Genomic DNA, 18,096 nt, shown 5'->3' on the forward strand with positions numbered 1-18,096 from the left:
TTGTTGATATATTTTTTTTAAGTGCTTGAACTAATGTCCACTAATAGTAACACTAGCTACATAGAAAAAGTGTTGTGTTTGGATTGACAAACTTTGGCAACAAATATGTTTGAGTTGGGATTTTCTTAGTTGATTGAGATACTTGTTAGCTCATCCTTGATATCCAAATTTTACTTAGAAATAGATTTGAGAACTTGTATAGGTATTGTACTGATTAAGAGCACTTTAAATTGTTCAATGATTCTTTTAGTGCATTATTCTGTAGTAATCAAGTGTAACTGGTGAGCGTTAAGAGTTTGGAAACACTTTTGTACAATGTGCTAAGAGAGTGAATATTTTCTCAAGGCAAGTTCCCGTAGGTGTGGGAAAATTGAATTGTGTAAATATTTCTTGTCTTGTTTATTTTCTTTTTCACTTCTCATTACTTGTGCCTGAAGCAATTGGAACTAATCTTACCACTACTTTTGGCACTACTCGATTCTACCTTCAAATATTAATTTAGACTCAACAATTGGTATTCATATTTATTAGAAATGGAAAGTGCATTAGTGTCACACCCCCTACGTTGGTAGTGCTAATTATGCTTATTGGAAAGGTAAGATGACTGCCTTCATGTAAGGTACTGATGAGCATGTCTGGAGATCTGTTGTGAATGGATGGGAACATCTGTTTACTGAAGAGTCAAAGTATTAAGCCGCCAAAACTTGAGGCACAATAGACCACTAAAGAAGAGAGGCTAGAAAGTGTTAGTTTGAATTCAAACGTATCTCCAAATGCAAAAGTGCAAGAAACTTAAGATATTCTCCAAACAACATACAAATGTATAAATACTATAAAGAGATCAAAACTTCAAATGCTTACTACTAAATTTGAGAATATGAGAATGCGATAGAATGAAACAATAGGAGAATTTTATGCCAAATTATGTGACCTGTCTAATTAGGCCTTTGCTTTTGGAGATGAGTATTCTAATGCTAAATTGGTAAAGAAAGTTCTTTGATCATTGCCTAATAGATTCAACATCAAGACTATTGCCATTGAGGAAGCCAAAGACATTAATACCATGTGTATTGATGAATTGATTGAATCTCTTCAAACCTTTAAGATCAATTTTGATGAAGTAAGGAGGAAAACAACCCGAGAGAAGAATATTAACTTATAAGTGGCAAAGGTTGTGCCCACTGAGTCAGGCACTACCATAGAAGTTTTACAAGAACATATTATCTTGCTCACTCAAAAATTTAACAAGACATACAAATTTAAATTAAAACGAAGTCAAATGTTTAACTAGTTCAAGATCTCACAACAAGGGAAATCTGAATGAGTCACTATCAATGAGGAAACAAACAAAGGCAAAAAGGAAGGAATCCAGTGCCACGAATGCCATGGATTTGGCCAAGTGTGCAAACACTATGAAGAAGAAATCTCTTTATGTCACTCGGAGTGATGAAAATTCAAACATTGAATCAGACTTTATCGAGGAACAACTAAGTAACTATATGGCTTTCACTTCTAAAGCAAACATAGATGAAAGTGATTGTGATGAAGTCGTAGAATAAATTTGAGAGGGTTTGGGTTAAATTATTAGGCACAAAAAATGAGCTTAGACAAAAAAATTTAAGTTCATTTAAAATATTGACCAAGATTGGGCTTGAATGTTAAAACAAAAACGAGCTTGGGCTAGTTAACTTGTAACAGTGAAAACCCAATTTAATAACCAAACAAAACAGTAAAAGAAGAAGATGAGAAGAAGACGAAGAGAAGAAATGGAGATGCCGAAACAATAAAAATCATCGGAGATCCAAACTTTTACTTCTTCATCGTTTAATTCACCCCTCCCAACTTCCAGTCGCTTAACCTGGTGAAGAAGAGCTTCCAATCGAATATGCTTCACACGCCAATTTCGATTATTTCTTTTCTGAGATTGGAGTTTTCTGGATTTGGATTCCGATTTGATTAGAAATTAGTTTTCAAATGGCATATTTTCTTCATCTGAATAAAACCTATTCTAGAAAGAGCTTGAAGGAGAAATGAAAACTCGACTCATTATGGTCATGGAAGATTTGACAAAAACAATATATTCGAATGATGAGTTTTTTTGAGTAAAGATTTAGCTTTTTTTTTTTTTTTATCTTTTATGTTAATTGATGAAGGAGATGAAATTTTAATTTTTTGGGGGGATTTCTTGTTTTTTTTTTTAATCTTATGTTCTTTATTCAAAAAAGAAAATAGCTCCAATTTCTAAGTTTGTTCTATAACTATCTCAAGTTCTGGCCTTCTATTCATCAATTCCCACACAAAACTTTGGTCGGATTTGAACTAATCTCATTTCAACCTTAAGTACTTGGATCCAAAAGTTCTAAGCTTTTCTGAGAAAAATTTGGGTTTTCTTTTTCTTTTTTTTTTTCAGGTTAATCAATGAAGAAGATGATATTTGGACACTGATTGAGAGGAGGATCATTCCCTGTTAATTTGTGCTCTTACAGGTTATGGGTTTTTCTTTTCTATATGAAGAAGAGATGAAATCAGAGACAAGAATATGAAGAATTTTAATTTTTGGGTTAATGATTTAATGGGTTATTATTATTATTGTAGAATAGAGATGAAAAGAAATTTATGGGTTAATGATGATTTTATGGGTTTTAATTTTTGGGTTAATGGAAGTTTTTTAAATTTCTCTTAATGAATTTTTAGGGTAATTTTTTTTTTCTCTTCTTCTACTGTCTAGCTAGGCAGCAAACCGTCCAACTGGCCAGTTAAATGCCAACAAGGAGTCGGTTAAATGCCAACAGAAAAATGGTTAGTAGTACTGATTTGATATTTTTTGAAAGTTGAGTGGCTTTTTGTCGTTAAGATTAAAGTTGAGTTACTGTTGATGTAATTTACCAAAAAAAACCTCAAAACCGAAGGTCATCTAACTTCAAATTTTCGCCTTGTTTCTCTTTTCTTCCTTTTTCCCCGCCTCGCTCCTGCGCCGCTCAGCCCTTGCTCCACCACCCAGCTGCACCGCCTTGCTCATTTGTGTGCTGCCGCTCTCAGCTCGTCACCACAGCCAGCCGGCCATCGTCCCGCCGCTGCACCTGCTCCAGACCGCCACTGCCTTCTCACGCTCCTGCTCCAGGCCGCCCTGCCTAGCTCGCCTGCCATCGTTCCGCCACTTCCCAGCTTGTCACCACATCCTGTCGATCACAGCAGCAGCTTGTTGCACCGACAGTTGTAGCCTCCCGACCCTGCTTCAGGTAACTGCTATTTCCTGTTTAATATATTTGTTTTATTATTACGGGTAAAGAGAAAAGAATTGTGCATTTGTTTATTTTGGGATAATCGCATGCCAAGTCCCTCGTTGTTTTGGATGCTTATAATTGGGTCTTTGGTGCTAATTTTTCAATACCGATAATTTTGTCCTTGATTTAAGTTATGATTTATTTTCAAATAGGTAAAATATGATCTATATGGTGTCCGATCTTGTGTTATTAATGCTTTAGCATATTTAGCTCAGTTTGAAATTGCATGATTTGAATTGATGACAGTTTTTTATATGGACTCTTTAAATCAGAGAAATTTCACTAGTATCCAGCCACAATAAGGATTTCGTTGTTGAAAATTGAAGTATTTTGGGTTCTCCGGCGATGGAACATGGTTTTACAGAAAAGGGAAACAGAGAATAAAAAACCTTTCGTTTTTTAGAGAAATTTTTATAGTTGTGTATGAACTTTCCCATGTTTTATTTTATTTTATTTTTTAAAATGGAGATCCTAATCTCCTGCGTTTTCAATTCAATTAAACTTTAAAATTATTTATTTTCTATTTTTCTTTGCCTTTTAAAATATCATTTTTATATCTCTCAGTTTCTTTGAACTCTTAAAATTTTGAAATTGCGTAAGTGCCTGTTAAATCCCTCTATTTCCCACATTGTCACTAATTCTAAGATTTCATATTTTAATTATCTTGGTAATGTCATTTTCTTTGACATATGTGGTTTGTATGATTAATATGTACAATAAGTATGGTTTATTGAAATAAGCATGATGTATTGAAATTATATATGGTATGTATGACTCTTATCTATGTAATGCATGATATATATATGATGATGATAGTAAATTTTTTTAGAATGATAAGCATGATAATTTATATTTTATTTATGAATGTCTTGAGGTTAATATTATTTTATGTATATCTCTATGTAATTTTTTATACATTTATGCATACCTTGTGTTTATTCTTATTTATTATTTTATAACATTGTTTGTATATTGTCATATGTATTTTTATGGATATTTTTATGTATATTTTCACTGATAAATTTGTATATATTTTTATGTGTAATTTCATGAGTAATTTTATATGTATATGATATATGATTTTTTGTTTTATGAATAATGATTTATGACATGTGTATTAGCATGTATATTCTGTAAATTCGTTGTAAAAATGGCTAAGTTAAAATGGAGTCACTAATTTAGAAAGATTTGGATAAAAACTTAGAAGCCCTAACAAAAATGTTATAAGATAAGGTGATACTGTCTTAGGGCAGGCGTTGTAGGGGTGCTAATTCTTCCCTACACATAACCATGTTCCTGAACTTAAATCTGGTAATGTAGACCGAGTGCATTCTTTTAGGATTTTCCTTAATCTAATTCTAAAACGAGTAGATTCATAAGTGGCTAACCGTACGTAGCCTAAAATTGATTAGTGGTGACTCTAATTTTGATTTTCGCGTCTAGCATTTCGAATTCACTTTCAACACATTATAACAGTTCTAATGTTCTTGTTATTGTCCTTTAACTGATTAGCACATTTGGATTTTCAAAGATGATAATTCTGACCCAAATTTCTGGTTAGGAACAATTAATCCCATTTTCTTCATTCATGTAAAATTTCCCACTTTTGTTCTTTAAAGAACACGTTGTTTATCCTGTTGGGTGAAACAGGGAATCACGGGCATCCTTTGTTGTGTCTGTTTCTTACAGGGGAAAAGAAAACCCGACCTGGAATTCAGGTTCTGATTCTAAAATGCTTATCCCTCAGACCAAAAACATTGGCCTTCCATTGATGAATCTTATGAGATTCAAAGGTTTGCCCATTTTGCAGCAACTTCATATAGAGGAACAACTACTTCGAACTTCATCGGAGAATTGGTGCATGGTCAATGATGGAACTAATGATCCTACCATTGTAATGGGTGTGTCAGGGTAAGATATTTCATTATTTTGTGTTCATCTTTCTGTTAACCTTCATTTGCCTTCTTTCCTTTTTGAATTTGTGCTCTTTAATATGTTAATATTCAGTCAACTTAGCTGTATTTTGTTGAATGGCCATTAGTCATTAGCTCCACTTGTGTTAGATGTTAACTAGGAAGCTAGCTTTCCAGCTTTGAACATCAATGAAGATTTCAATTGAAATGTATATCTCATTTAGGAGTATCCATCAACCCTGGTTGATTGTAGAAATTTGGCATTAGCTCGAGTTTCTAGCTATAAGTTATGTCACTTGGATGGTAAATCCTTTATTACTTTATATATATATTCTAATACAAAGGTAAGCAACTAGCTATTCTCAAAGTTGAATTGAGTTAATGGCACTTGGATGGCAGTTGGCTTTAGCTGTTACCCTATCAGCCTTCTCTTTTAATTTGATAGGTTCAAGAAGAGTATATATTTGTTAAAATATAAATGGCTTCTCAAAGTTTTGTGACCTCACGCTCTCTCTTGGGCTGCGATATTGTCTGCTTATATTGGACATATGTGATTCATAAGGCTACATAAATATTCTGCATAGGAAACCTGCTGAACTTCTTGAAATTGAATCCGTCTTAGACGATCAGGTTCCTGTCATAAGAAGGTTTACTGGGGGAGGTACTGTTATTGTTGACCACGGGACGGTATTTGTCACTTTCATATGCAATAAAGAAGCAGTTCCTAACTTACAACCATATCCTCGACCAATCATGTCTTGGAGCAGCTCATTATACAGCAAAGTCTTTCAAGGAATTGGTGATTTCCATCTTCGTGAAAATGGTAAATTAGATGATGGCTTTATCAGATAAATTGCTCTATTTATATCTATTTATATTTTTTATGCCTCTGATAAATTGTTCTTGGCTACGTAATCTGGAAGCAAAATTCTAGATTCAACATATGCTCTTCACCATTTCAGTTTGTTTATATATCATCCAATGGTGATTACCAAATTTTGGTTGAAGGTTCTACACAGAAAATTTATACCCGAGTAGCCTTTCACTGGAGAATATATCCATGCTACTTAAACCAAAGATCAGAACCAGTTCTTGTCATGTATTAATCTTGGAATGGATGAGTGGAATGTGTTGAACTTTATTTTTGCCATCTTTTAACTTTTTACTCTTATTGCACGGATATTGCGGAAGTTCCATGTTGTTTAAATCTGTTTGAGTTGATACTCTTGCATTTGGTATGTTCTGGCTGATGGGCTTGGTAGTATTTTCTTTGCATGTAGAAATTCTTACACTTCAGTTTCTTCCTTTGAATTACATTAGAAAATGAAAGAAGTGCTTTTGTTGTCCAACTTACTATGAATGGCTGCATTTTCATTTTTGAAAGAGAAAGAACGGAATTAAAAAAACTGAGCTAAATTGTCAACTACTTAGAAGGGTACAATGGTGTTTTCAGTTGTGAAATACAAACTAATTTCTCTGAAATTTGGAATCAATTCTGCATATGTCTCATGACAAATGACTTGTCTTGTTTTACGACTGATCATGGAATCACTATCGTAAAACATTTTATGAGGAAGTTTGCATTCTTTAACAGTAAACTTTGGGATGTCTTGTTTTAGATTATGTATTCGGTAACCACAAGTTCGGTGGAAATGCTCAATCCATTACCAAGAATAGGTGGATCCACCACACTTCATTTTTATGGGACTTCAATGTCCAGAACATGTCTTACCTAAAGCATCCTAAACGAGCTCCTGCATATCGATCGGTAAGCTAGCAATACATCAATCTCTTGTTTGCTTGTTTATTCATTTATTTCATACAAGCTTTGTCGAAAAAGATAGTTCACTAGATTTTCCTTCATACCTAGGCTTAGTCTAGCTCTATGCCTCTATCATAATTGTATTGTTGAAAAAGGGTTCTTCAAAGTAACTTTTTCTTTTTCTCTATCACAAGATTTTCTTGGTTGCCTCGACTCCTCATTTTTCTTGAAGTACCCATAAAAGACACCGGTGTTCAACACATTTCTAGACATGGGTTTGAGGATATGACCCTGCAAATATATGAGAAAACTTAGAAGTACTTGTTTACACAATACCTTTATCTGACACTCACACCCGAGTCCAAGTAACATAGCTTAATAAAATTATATGGTGTCTTCTTTCTCTTGGTTGTATTAATTTCCCATATGCTTAATGATTTGCCATATGTTTCAATATGAACATTGCATTTGCTACCGTTTTGGATAAACAAGAGCATCAGATGAGTTAGTTTCACGCCAATATAGTCTCTCTTCTTAAGATTTTTTTTTTTAGTGGGTTGAGTTCATATCCACCTCATGGAGTTTTCTCCTATTATTTCTCACTATTGATTCATAATTAGGTTGTTAAAAACTTCCTTTTCCATCTTATTCCCACAATCTCTCAACTTCTATCCGATTTTTTTATTTCATTTGAACGCGAACACTAAACAAATATGTTTGATATTTACAACATTGAGTGTGCCATTTTGGATACTAATGATCATGCCATCTGTTTTCTCTTTAGGCAAGGAGCCATTTGGACTTCATATGCCGTATGAAGGATTACATGCCGAGGTCAACTTTTATGGATAAAACCGTGGAGGCAACTGAAACCCAGTTTTCGTTAAGGCCTATCCAATTGGAAGCAATTAGAACTTGCACGGAAGCTGAATTCTGTCCCTCAAGCAGGTTCCTGACAAATGAAGAATTGGAGGCAGCAGCTGTTGCTCTGCAATAGTGAAGCAGTTTGCAGGTCTGCATGATTTTTCTCAAGATTATCATGATTAATGAGGTAAATCCGAACGAAAGCTGTATAAGTTTAATCAAAATATTTCATTGCTTGGAAACTGGAATTTTATCAATTAACGCCTATGTTCATCATCAGCCATGGCAGTGAATGGCATTGAAAGAAATGTTGTTTCCAGTTGAAAATGAATAAATTGGACTGTGACAGCATGTAAGGGAATCGTCTTTCACAATCAATTGTTACGATTTCTGCCTCTTCTTGGTTCTATATTTGAGTTGATGATCCAAAAATATCTATGATCTACGGATGATGTGGGGAAAATGACATGGTACAAAAAGATATCGTGTTATCTGTATATTTTTAATATTTGTATTCAATATATTATTTTTAAATATAAAGGAAATCTTAAAAATATTCTTTGACACTCCCTTCTAGTTTAAGAACCTAAAAGTTCAAAAAAAAATTTTAAACATCAATAGAAAATTCTCATTTGTTTTTTCTTTTAGATTTCAATATTTTTTTAATGAAACAAATTTAAACATCATAAATCTATAAATCAAAATTCAAATAGTTTTCTTTTCCGATTGTTGACATTGGCCATTAGACCTAAGGTATGTTTATTTATTTGTCAATGGATATTGATTCACTGTATTGATTGTCAAGCCATTGTTTAGGGCTTGTTAGTCGGACTCTTTTTTAAAAAAAAGTTAGTGACTTAAATAAATTATTTTGAATAATTTATTAACTCAAATGAAAACTTTCAAATAATTTAATGATCTTGAATATGATTTACCAAAAAAATATAGAGTTTATATACCATAAACACAAAAGGAAGTGTAGTTTTCAAAATGATGTTTCTTAAATTTGCATTTAAAAAGTTCTAAAAGGTTTAATATTTTTGACCGTTGTACCATAGTTAAATTATCACTTTAATGCTTATACAATCTTATTATCGGTTTGGTCTTTATTTTCCATTACCCTCATTGTTTACTTTCATTTAAAAGAAAAGATTGATTAACTCATTTGGCTCCCATGTTATAACTAAATTATCACTTTAATATCAATATAAAATCTTTTTTATCAATTTAGCCGTTGTATTATTTTTATACATTGATTATTTTTAAAAAAATGAATTCGGATAATTGATATCCAATTGAAAACATCCACAAACCAGTTGTAATCTATTTTCTACATTAAGTAAAATACTAAAATTAAAATATTATAAAAATTTCCAAAATTTTTGTGCCAAAAAAGAAATTCTAAAATTTGAATCCACAAAATTACATATCTAAAAAAAATCTGGATACGTAAGTTCAATTGAATTTTCGTCATGAAAAAATGATGTTGCTAAGATGTGATCTGAAAGCCACATGTCATGCAGCTATTGGACAAAAAAGGTCCCACGTGGCAGAAAAAAATCTTGCTATCCAAAACTAAAATGGGTCCCATGTGATCTTTTCTCGGCCAACAACAATAAAGAAAGAGATTTGTGGATATGGCGTCTAGATAATGTGATAAGCCTTAAATTCACATCAACCGTTGGATCAACAGCATCAAACAAACCAACCATCGGTATTCACCGTCTAATGACAACCACTTGAATCCCCCTCATGAAATTGAAATACAAAGCTTAATTTAAGCCATGCATTAAAAACATACCACAGTCACTTTAACCTTGTACACTACTATTACACTTCCGGAAAAAAATCATGGCCACCGTCACGACGCAAGCCTCTGCCGCTGTTTTCCGGCCATGTGCATCGAAAACACGGTTCCTTACTGGTTCTTCCGGTAAGTTAAACCGAGACGTTTCATTTAAACCAGTGGCTTCTACATCGACTAGCTCATTCAAAGTTGAAGCAAAGAAAGGGGAGTGGTTACCTGGTCTTCCTTCACCAGCTTACCTCAATGGCAGGTATTGGTATTTCAAACCTGAACCGAATCCGGAAATTTTTGAATTGTAACATATGATTTTATGAACTAAAGGTGTAAAGAATTTTTGCAGTCTTCCAGGTGATAATGGCTTTGATCCTCTTGGATTGGCTGAGGACCCTGAGAACTTAAGATGGTATGTACAAGCTGAGCTTGTGAATGGACGTTGGGCTATGTTGGGTGTTGCAGGGATGCTTCTGCCGGAAGTTTTCACTAAGATTGGGATAATCAATGCTCCTCAATGGTACGATGCCGGTAAAGCCGAATACTTCGCATCGTCCTCGACCCTGTTCGTTATCGAGTTCATTTTGTTCCACTATGTGGAGATCAGAAGGTGGCAAGACATCAAGAACCCTGGTTGTGTGAACCAGGACCCTATCTTCAAGCAATACAGCTTGCCCCCTCATGAGTGTGGTTACCCTGGTAGCATTTTCAACCCCCTCAACTTTGCCCCGACACTTGAAGCCAAGGAAAAGGAGCTTGCCAATGGTATGCATACACACACACACATACACACACACACACACGTATGATGTTCATGTAAAGAATGTGGCTTAATTTTGTGGCGTTTGAATGTGCAGGGAGATTGGCAATGTTGGCATTCTTGGGGTTTGTAGTTCAACACAATGTGACTGGGAAGGGGCCATTTGAGAACCTGTTGCAGCATCTATCAGATCCATGGCACAACACCATCATCAACACAATCAGAGGTTACTAATAAATGGGTTTGAAGTTTGGAGGAGATGTAGCTCAATGTTCCTATATTTTGTAAAGCTTTGAGTGAATGCTTTTTGAAAGCATATTCAATGTAAAACAAGGAACTTCTAATGTACAGTGGAACTTCAGATTGCATCTATATATATAACTATATTATCATTATTGCTTATAAACAACAAAATAAGCATCTCAGAGGATCATGGATTTGGATTGAAACTAATGACAGTAGAAGTCATGTTTTCATTTTCTATATATAATTTATATACATCTTGAGGGGCTGGGAAGTACTCTAAAAAACCCCATGAAAACTGTGTTTAGACAACTAAAAAAGAGGAAAAAAAGAAAAAGAGTTGATATACAGAAGATATAATCATGTATGAGTTACAAAGTTACACTAAATATACAAGAAACATGTCCAGCAGCAAAAACTGGCTGGGTGAGGGCTTCATGTGCTGTATGTTTCACCTATTCTATCACAAGAAATGACCATGATCCATGAAACAGTCAGATTTCGGCGCACGTCTGTCAGTCCTTCAGCTATAAATCGTGACATTGGCCGGATGAAGGTGTCTGATTCATGAAATTAGATTTAGTTTGCTGCGGTAAAGGATGATCATAATAATCAATGACTGTGCAGGCAGATTCAATTCCTTAAGACATGATAAACTAAAACTAGCCTTTGAGAGAACAAAAACTAGAGAGAGTAAACAAAACAAATCGAGCATATGTTGCTTGATGCCATAGAAGCATTATATGAGCATAATCTACTCAAGCAACTGGTTTCATATTCACTATCATGGCATGAATATGTTAATTTTTGTCAAAGAGATACAACATGTGAATGTCATACACCAAGATTCAACTCATGTGACAGGAGAACCTAAATGGGACTCAATACAGCTCTTCACTAAAGGGATCAATCTCAATAACCAAAACTTTGATAGATTAGTCATCTCCTCTGTTATTTAGACATAACAATGAAATTTAGTTCACAATTACTGTAGTCTTATCAATACATTAGCTTGTAACTTATGCACATTTCAGAAGCTAGAGGCTGCATAAACAAGTTTGGCATCTCTACAGGTAGTTGAACTCAAGTGTACAATTACAGCAGTGTAGACGATGAGGACCTGAATTTCGGTCCTCCAACATACAAGTTAATCTCATGGTGTTTGTTTAAGCGGTCGCAAGGGCAAATAATCAGAATGTCAAATCTCGGGCCAATGACACTGTTGGCAGGTATGAAGATTACAATCGAGCCAAAATCTTTTACCATACAAAGTAAAGCCAATAAAAGATAATTGTTGGACACAGATTTAATTGCTTTCAAAGGGTATTCATCATCTAAAACTTTGACATGATTGAACAGTTTAATCAGGTGCTACCAATGTTGCTCCAACTCTACTTTTCTTGAACAATCCAAAATCTTTTACCATACGAAGTAAAGCCAACAAAAAATAATTGTTGGACACAGATTTAGTTGCTTTCAACGGCTATTCATCATCTAAAACTTTGACATGATTGAACAGTTCAATCAGGTGCTACCTATGTTACTCTGACTCTACTTTTCTTGAAGTATCCGTGTCCAACACCTATATTCACCATAAGTATGGTTATATGAATCTCAAAGGATCCTCCAAATACATGGGAAAACTTAGAAAAAAATCAAACATATCGGTGTTAGACACATACCCATGTCGGACACTCAAACTCAAGTCCAAGTAACCTAGGGCACTACTACATGCATAGAATATTAAATTATCCTGAACATATATGAAGGATAAAATAAAACTAAAGGAACTCCTCACCTGATGGTAAGAATTCCCATCAAACATTGCAATGCCACAAGGGCCAGAAGACAATACCCAAGCTTGATGCCCATTGTTATACATAGGTCTAGGGATTTCGAAGTTGCTAATAACTTGGTTAACCACAGGATTCCCTTGAAGGTTCACCTCCATCTCAGTCTTCAACTTCTCATCATCCTGGTAATTTGAAGCACTATATGGCTGGTAGAAATATTGCTCACCGGGTTCTAAATTTAAGCAAGCATTACTACCTAACTCATTAAGGGCATTACATTCCTGTACCACATTATCAACTTGTCCTGAACTGCTGATCTCTGTTTGTTTACCGGAGCCAAAGAAACCAGAATAGCCAGCAAGGGAGCAATCCGTAGAGCACTCTGCATCTCTGGAGCAATAGTCAACCAATGGTAATGAGAAACATGATGAACAGTTAAGCTAAAAACAATCATGTCTCTGCAGATAGGCACCAGAGTCTAGGTTATTTCAAAGTAAAAACTTATATTGATAAAACCGAATATCTGAAGACTAAAATGAATTGTATTTGAAATATCTCTCTTACCGATGAGGTAGAAAGTTCAATTCATTATGCAATAACGTATGATGATTTTCATTGTTGGGAAGCCACATAACGGGTTGGGCTTCTTGCACTGCACCAATCATTACAGACAAAGGTATCCTATTCTGAAACTGTAAGCCATCATAAGTCGTAAGATATCTCTCCCAAACACACACACACACAGACAGGGGGAGAGAATATTTTTGCTACCTGGTTACAGCATTCTAGTGACATAAGATGGTGCTTTCCAAAATTTTCCTGCAAAGAAAGTAGAAGGCATAAGTCATTTATTGTTGACATGAATCAGATTTTATTGAACTGATAAATCAATTAGCATTCTCTATCAGTATCTATCAAGAGGCTAATGAATCAAGAAGTTTCAAACAACACTATTTTCCACACCAAGAAAAAATATGCAATATCTTTATTATATATTATATATCAATGCAAGAGGCTAAGCATGTTTATTTATGTGTCATTGACTTTGAAAGATAACGTACAAAAGCAGTGCATAGAGGTCATTATTACTAGAACAAAACAACATACCTTGTGTATACGCACACGCTCAATGGATTCTCTTAGAGAATCTTCCATCTGCCTAAGATGCTCTATGTTGTCAATTTTATCTGGATTACTCCAGTAGCTGAAATCATTGCACAATATTTTATCAGAGTTACTTCATGAAAGCAAATAAATCATATTGTTGCTATTAGTTATATGTATTTTTGTTAATGCATGTGTGAATGTCCAAACTATGGAGGTAACCGAGCCAAAATAAAGATTTACCAAATGCAGATAAAGTTACAAGCAAATACACATTGATCACCATCGTCCACATGATAAGAGGCCAGCTATCATTTGACAACAGTTACAGAAATTGAATTGAGGTAAAAACATAAGGCTGAATGAGGTTTCCAGAACCAGATGCACAACTATTTTCAGGAAATCTTCAGATAATAAAAAATTTGAAATCATTTTGGGGTGACCTAGCCTTAACCAACAAGAAAAATCCCTTGGACTATAATTTTCCAATTATAATACCCCAATGATAATATATAGCAACATTAAACATATGAATCTAGTTCATACCAGCTCTATCTTAATTCTATTTGTAAGCAAGTCACTAATAATCTTAATTTAGCATTGTGTTGAAATTTTCATGATGGTTTGTGATGCATCTTGTATGTTCTGTCCTTGAGGAACCATTAACCTAACACCCAACTATGAGACAAACTTCATTAGGGTCTAAAGTTTTGTTAAACGATGCTATAATGGACAGAGGTTGAAATGATTGCACTGCATTGGTGTTATTATTAGAGTTCAAAATTATGAGTTGTAAGGATCTAACCATTATATTTCAGGTCCAAAGGCTGGGGAATTAAAATATAGGGAGAAGCTACTTAAGAAATGAAATACAAATATAATTTTCTATAATGGGATGAGAAGAAGAAGAAGTAAGATGTGACCGTCATCTCATGCTGGCATTTTACCAACAAGACCAAAAAGAAAAATCAATACTTTAACAACCAAAAGCTCCAAAGGTGCACCTCAGTCTCTTATGTACTTCAGCAAGCTGAGCTCGAAACCTTGATACTTCTTTTGTCATTTCCTGAAAAATAGCAATGCCCCAGACACATAACAGAATTAACAATAACTTGAAAATCGAAGATAAAAAAGGACACATGTAATGTCAGAAAACTTCTTACCTCAATAGATTGACTGCTGCAAGGGGACCAAAATAAAATAAATAAAAATTAGATTCTTCTCAAGATCCCTCATAAACAGAAATATTTATCTGGAAGAAATTGAGAAAAAGGCGACATACTTTGCACCTAGAAAGTCATGTATGTTTAGATCATGATCCAATTTCATGAAGGTTTTCTTCAGTGCCTATATTCTCAATCACAAGACCCAAAAATTAAAATCTTCACTTGGTAAGGAAGGAAGAAGAACATATTGAAGAATATGAGTTGCAAGTAGTCTTACTTCGAGGCTCTCCAGCTTCCTGTTGCAGACCAACGAAAATCAGTTAGCTATAATGTCATTTCAATATGAACATACTATTCACTGAAAGACATTAAAATTCAGATTCGACACCTCTTTGCCCTTTCTTGCGGCGTTAATTGCGCAAACTTCACAATAACCTTTTCAATATTGCTGGTAAAAGCAAACAAGCAAAGTGAGCCCCATTTGTTGCCTTTCAAACAAGTTATCCCTCTAACGGCATCTACTGTATACATAACTAAACGCATAAATATAACATTATTTAGACAGTTATACCCAGGACTATTTTAAAGTGATTGATATGAACCTGAAACTGTGCGTAACTAATTAAACAAAGAATCACTGTAACATAGAGTCTGATACATATTTGTATACTGTTAAATAAAGAAACCCAAATAAAGCACAAATCCAGAGATCAAAATGGCAACCAATACATCATTAAAATCAGAGTCCACCAAGCTTAGGCTGTGTAATTGTCAAAGTTGCTAAGAATAAAAATGTGAGGTGACACCTGAAAAAAATTGAATTTTTATCTGCAGTAGGTAAAAATCATTCTCGAGTTACTATAGCTTCTACTTACGTTATTGTTATACATGATACAGACATAAAATTAGTTCAATACTGAAAGCCAATAGATACCAAAAGGTTTAATATAGCTAGAATTTGCAAACAAAAATGATATTAAATGATTCAAAAGGTGTAACAGGAGGTGCAGTAGAAACAACAATGACGGGAATAAATATCATAAAAAAGTATAATCTATGGCAAAATGAAGAATAAATATATTGAGGAAAGTATGAATTAGACCCTCCAAGAAAATAAAATAACATTCTCATTCTTATGATACCTGCGCTCTCCATGGAATAAGGTAGGCTTTCCTGTTGGAGAAAACATTAGAAGGATAATGTGAATGTCACATAGTATTGATAATTCCTTAGCTTTCTTCAAGATTCCAGTTCTGCGTTTCGAATATGTAACTTGTCTGTTGCTATAGCTCTCTAACCTTTTTATTTTTAGTTTAACCCTTCCCATCCTGCAAATTCAAAAGAAAAATCCAAATGTTTATTCTAAGGTCACAACTCTCTACATCTACTCAAGTTAATCAAGAAAAAAATATAGTTAAGTTATGCAATATATAGCCATATGAGCTTCGACAGAATTTGAATTTCAATTACAAATTCTCAAAATAGAAAATTTAAGTGAAACCTAATATATAAAAAAGAAATGGCATTTATTGCACCCATGATCATGTTCCCACGTCTTATCAAACAACAAATAAGCTTTTAAGGAAAATGTGATTAAACTTTAAAAAACCCAGAAAGAAAATAACCATAGAGTTACAAACAAAGGGAAAGAGAAGAAAATTGGTAGACAAGCAATTAATGGAAAACAAAAGGAAAAGCCTTCGAACAGGCCAAGACATAATTTATTAATTAAAACAAAACCCAATTACAAACATGAAGTAAAACCAGATAAGAAAACCATTAATGAATAAAACGGAATAAAATGAGTGATGAAATCAATAAGAGAGAGGGAGAGAGAGAACAAATTCTTACAGTGAAGTTAAAAGGAAAAAAGGAAGAAAAAAGTAGAAAAGAAAAGGAAATAGAAATAGAAAAAGCTTACAAAGAAGAAGGAGAAGGGCCAAGCTGTGATTTCGGTGTATAAAAAGAGCGGGACCAACCAGAAACTATTTCGTTTCTTGAGCGAGAGGTAGACGGTAGAGAAAGCCAAGCAAATCAATGGTGAAATCTTCAAAACACATTTACAAAAAAATGTGTAGTGTACTATGGGTTAATGTCATTCGGCCTAGTAGCGTTAATGGTTCACCGGTCGGTGGCTCAAAACGGTATCCATAGTCAAATCGATTACATCATCCATTTTTAATCTTTTGGTTCGTCTATTTATCTGGGTCAATTAAACAAATTATTTAAATATAAAAAAAATTATTCAATTAATTTTTTAGTTCAATTAAATCGATTCAATTATTGATTTAATTAATTTAACTTTATTATTACAATCGATTTTTGATTTTTCGATTGGTCCAATCCAATTTAAAACAACATTTATCTCAAATTATTTCAACCAATTTGAATTATTCATTTGTGGAGAAAATATATTCTAAGTTGATATACTTTTTGTATATTGATAATTTAATCTCTCTAATTTTATTTTAAGAAATTTAATCTCTACTTGTCAAGTTTAAAAGTATAAATTTAATTGTTAACACCATTAAAATTTTGGACGAGCATTCAACTGAACTGAGTTGAATCGAGTGTTTGAGTTGACGAGTATTATTTTACCATCCTAACTCAATTTGAAATTTTTTTCGATTGATTAAAGTGAAATGAAATTTGAATTAAACAGAATAAATTTCTTGAGTTAAATTAAAAATTAAATTAGTCATATTGAAATATTGTTAACAATATGACAAAATTTTAAGTTAAGGAACACAAAATATATATATATATATATATATATATATATTTGAAAACTCTTTAAAATAAAATAAGAAAAAATAATTAGTATTATGATTTGATAATTTACTTGTTTAATGCCTCAAATTTATCATTTTGGATTAGTCTTTTTAATTATAAGTTAGCATTTTTATATATTTTTAGATTTCTTAAATATTTTGAATTTTTAAAATTATTTTGAATTTTTGTAATTTTTAGAGGAACCAATTTGCACATTTTCGAAACTATCAAGGACCCAATGGATATTTACATCAATTTATTGTTCAAGTTATTCAAATTATTCGAGTTGTAAAATTCAACTAAACTCGAACTCAAAAACTGAATTACTTATTCGAATTGATTAAAAATTGAATAACTCGATTCAATTAACCCGAAATTAAAAAATATATTTTTTAATCAAATCAAAATTTGTTCACCCTACTCATTATAAAATCATTCTTTTGTTATATGACTACCAATTGAATTTTTTCAAATATCACACTAGCAAATTTAATAAAAGAAATTTTGAAACTTGAAAATATTTACTAAATTCCTAAAAATAAAAATAAAGGACTAAATTCAAAATATAAAAAAGTATAAAACATATAAAACACATATTTTACTATTTATATATTTTCGTAATTAAATTTAAATATTA

At 33.1% G+C, this 18,096-nt stretch overlaps 3 protein-coding genes across 12 annotated transcripts; 2 read left to right on the forward strand and 1 right to left on the reverse strand.

Moving 5' to 3' along the window:
• Positions 1–1,749: 1,749 nt before the first annotated feature.
• LOC105787900 (uncharacterized) lies at positions 1,750–8,218 on the forward strand. 10 transcript variants are annotated; one of them, XM_052633585.1, is made up of 8 exons: positions 1,750–2,102; positions 2,411–2,486; positions 2,729–2,799; positions 2,983–3,239; positions 4,974–5,195; positions 5,782–6,020; positions 6,817–6,965; positions 7,744–8,218. In XM_052633585.1, exons 5-8 carry the CDS (start codon positions 5,017–5,019, stop codon positions 7,954–7,956), a joined length of 780 nt encoding a protein of 259 aa, XP_052489545.1. In that variant the 5' UTR covers positions 1,750–2,102; positions 2,411–2,486; positions 2,729–2,799; positions 2,983–3,239; positions 4,974–5,016; the 3' UTR covers positions 7,957–8,218. The 10 variants fall into 10 exon arrangements, 9 of the variants coding, with proteins under 9 accessions (XP_052489545.1, XP_052489544.1, XP_052489542.1 ...); XM_052633584.1 differs by having other exon boundaries at positions 2,733–2,799; XR_008197887.1 differs by having other exon boundaries at positions 1,750–2,799; positions 7,744–8,010; positions 8,104–8,218.
• A 1,319-nt stretch (positions 8,219–9,537) lies between these two features.
• LOC105787926 (chlorophyll a-b binding protein 4, chloroplastic) lies at positions 9,538–10,798 on the forward strand. Its single transcript, XM_012614532.2, has 3 exons — positions 9,538–9,880; positions 9,971–10,386; positions 10,479–10,798. The coding sequence occupies exons 1-3, from the start codon at positions 9,675–9,677 to the stop codon at positions 10,613–10,615; spliced, it is 759 nt and encodes a 252-aa protein (XP_012469986.1). The 5' UTR covers positions 9,538–9,674; the 3' UTR covers positions 10,616–10,798.
• A 20-nt stretch (positions 10,799–10,818) lies between these two features.
• On the reverse strand, positions 10,819–16,824 carry LOC105787862 (agamous-like MADS-box protein AGL65). The gene is made up of 12 exons (XM_012614450.2): positions 16,609–16,824; positions 15,830–16,015; positions 15,076–15,135; positions 14,965–14,983; positions 14,804–14,868; positions 14,685–14,700; positions 14,526–14,587; positions 13,525–13,621; positions 13,189–13,236; positions 12,982–13,109; positions 12,423–12,807; positions 10,819–11,211 (listed from the first exon to the last, which is right to left on the reverse strand). The coding sequence occupies exons 2-12, from the start codon at positions 16,012–16,014 to the stop codon at positions 11,152–11,154; spliced, it is 1,125 nt and encodes a 374-aa protein (XP_012469904.2). The 5' UTR covers position 16,015; positions 16,609–16,824; the 3' UTR covers positions 10,819–11,151.
• Positions 16,825–18,096: the final 1,272 nt, after the last annotated feature.

This window comes from Gossypium raimondii, chromosome 7 (assembly GCF_025698545.1).
Source record: "Gossypium raimondii isolate GPD5lz chromosome 7, ASM2569854v1, whole genome shotgun sequence".
Taxonomy (NCBI): domain Eukaryota; kingdom Viridiplantae; phylum Streptophyta; class Magnoliopsida; order Malvales; family Malvaceae; genus Gossypium; species Gossypium raimondii.

Excerpts from the sequence above, each read along its gene's own strand:
- LOC105787862 (XM_012614450.2), bottom strand. The coding sequence starts at position 16,014 with ATGGGAAGGGTTAAACTAAAAATAAAAAGGTTAGAGAGCTATAGCAAC. Across the intron at positions 13,237-13,524 it reads AGCGTGTGCGTATACACAAG|GAAAATTTTGGAAAGCACCA; the intron begins GTATGTTGTTTT and ends CTTTCTTTGCAG. Across the intron at positions 12,808-12,981 it reads TTGAACTTTCTACCTCATCG|AGATGCAGAGTGCTCTACGG; the intron begins GTAAGAGAGATA and ends CTATTGCTCCAG.
- LOC105787926 (XM_012614532.2), top strand. The coding sequence starts at position 9,675 with ATGGCCACCGTCACGACGCAAGCCTCTGCCGCTGTTTTCCGGCCATGT. Across the intron at positions 9,881-9,970 it reads CCAGCTTACCTCAATGGCAG|TCTTCCAGGTGATAATGGCT; the intron begins GTATTGGTATTT and ends GAATTTTTGCAG. Across the intron at positions 10,387-10,478 it reads GGAAAAGGAGCTTGCCAATG|GGAGATTGGCAATGTTGGCA; the intron begins GTATGCATACAC and ends TTGAATGTGCAG.
- LOC105787900 (XM_012614524.2), top strand. The coding sequence starts at position 5,017 with ATGCTTATCCCTCAGACCAAAAACATTGGCCTTCCATTGATGAATCTT. Across the intron at positions 5,196-5,781 it reads ATTGTAATGGGTGTGTCAGG|GAAACCTGCTGAACTTCTTG; the intron begins GTAAGATATTTC and ends TATTCTGCATAG. Across the intron at positions 6,966-7,743 it reads GAGCTCCTGCATATCGATCG|GCAAGGAGCCATTTGGACTT; the intron begins GTAAGCTAGCAA and ends TTTTCTCTTTAG.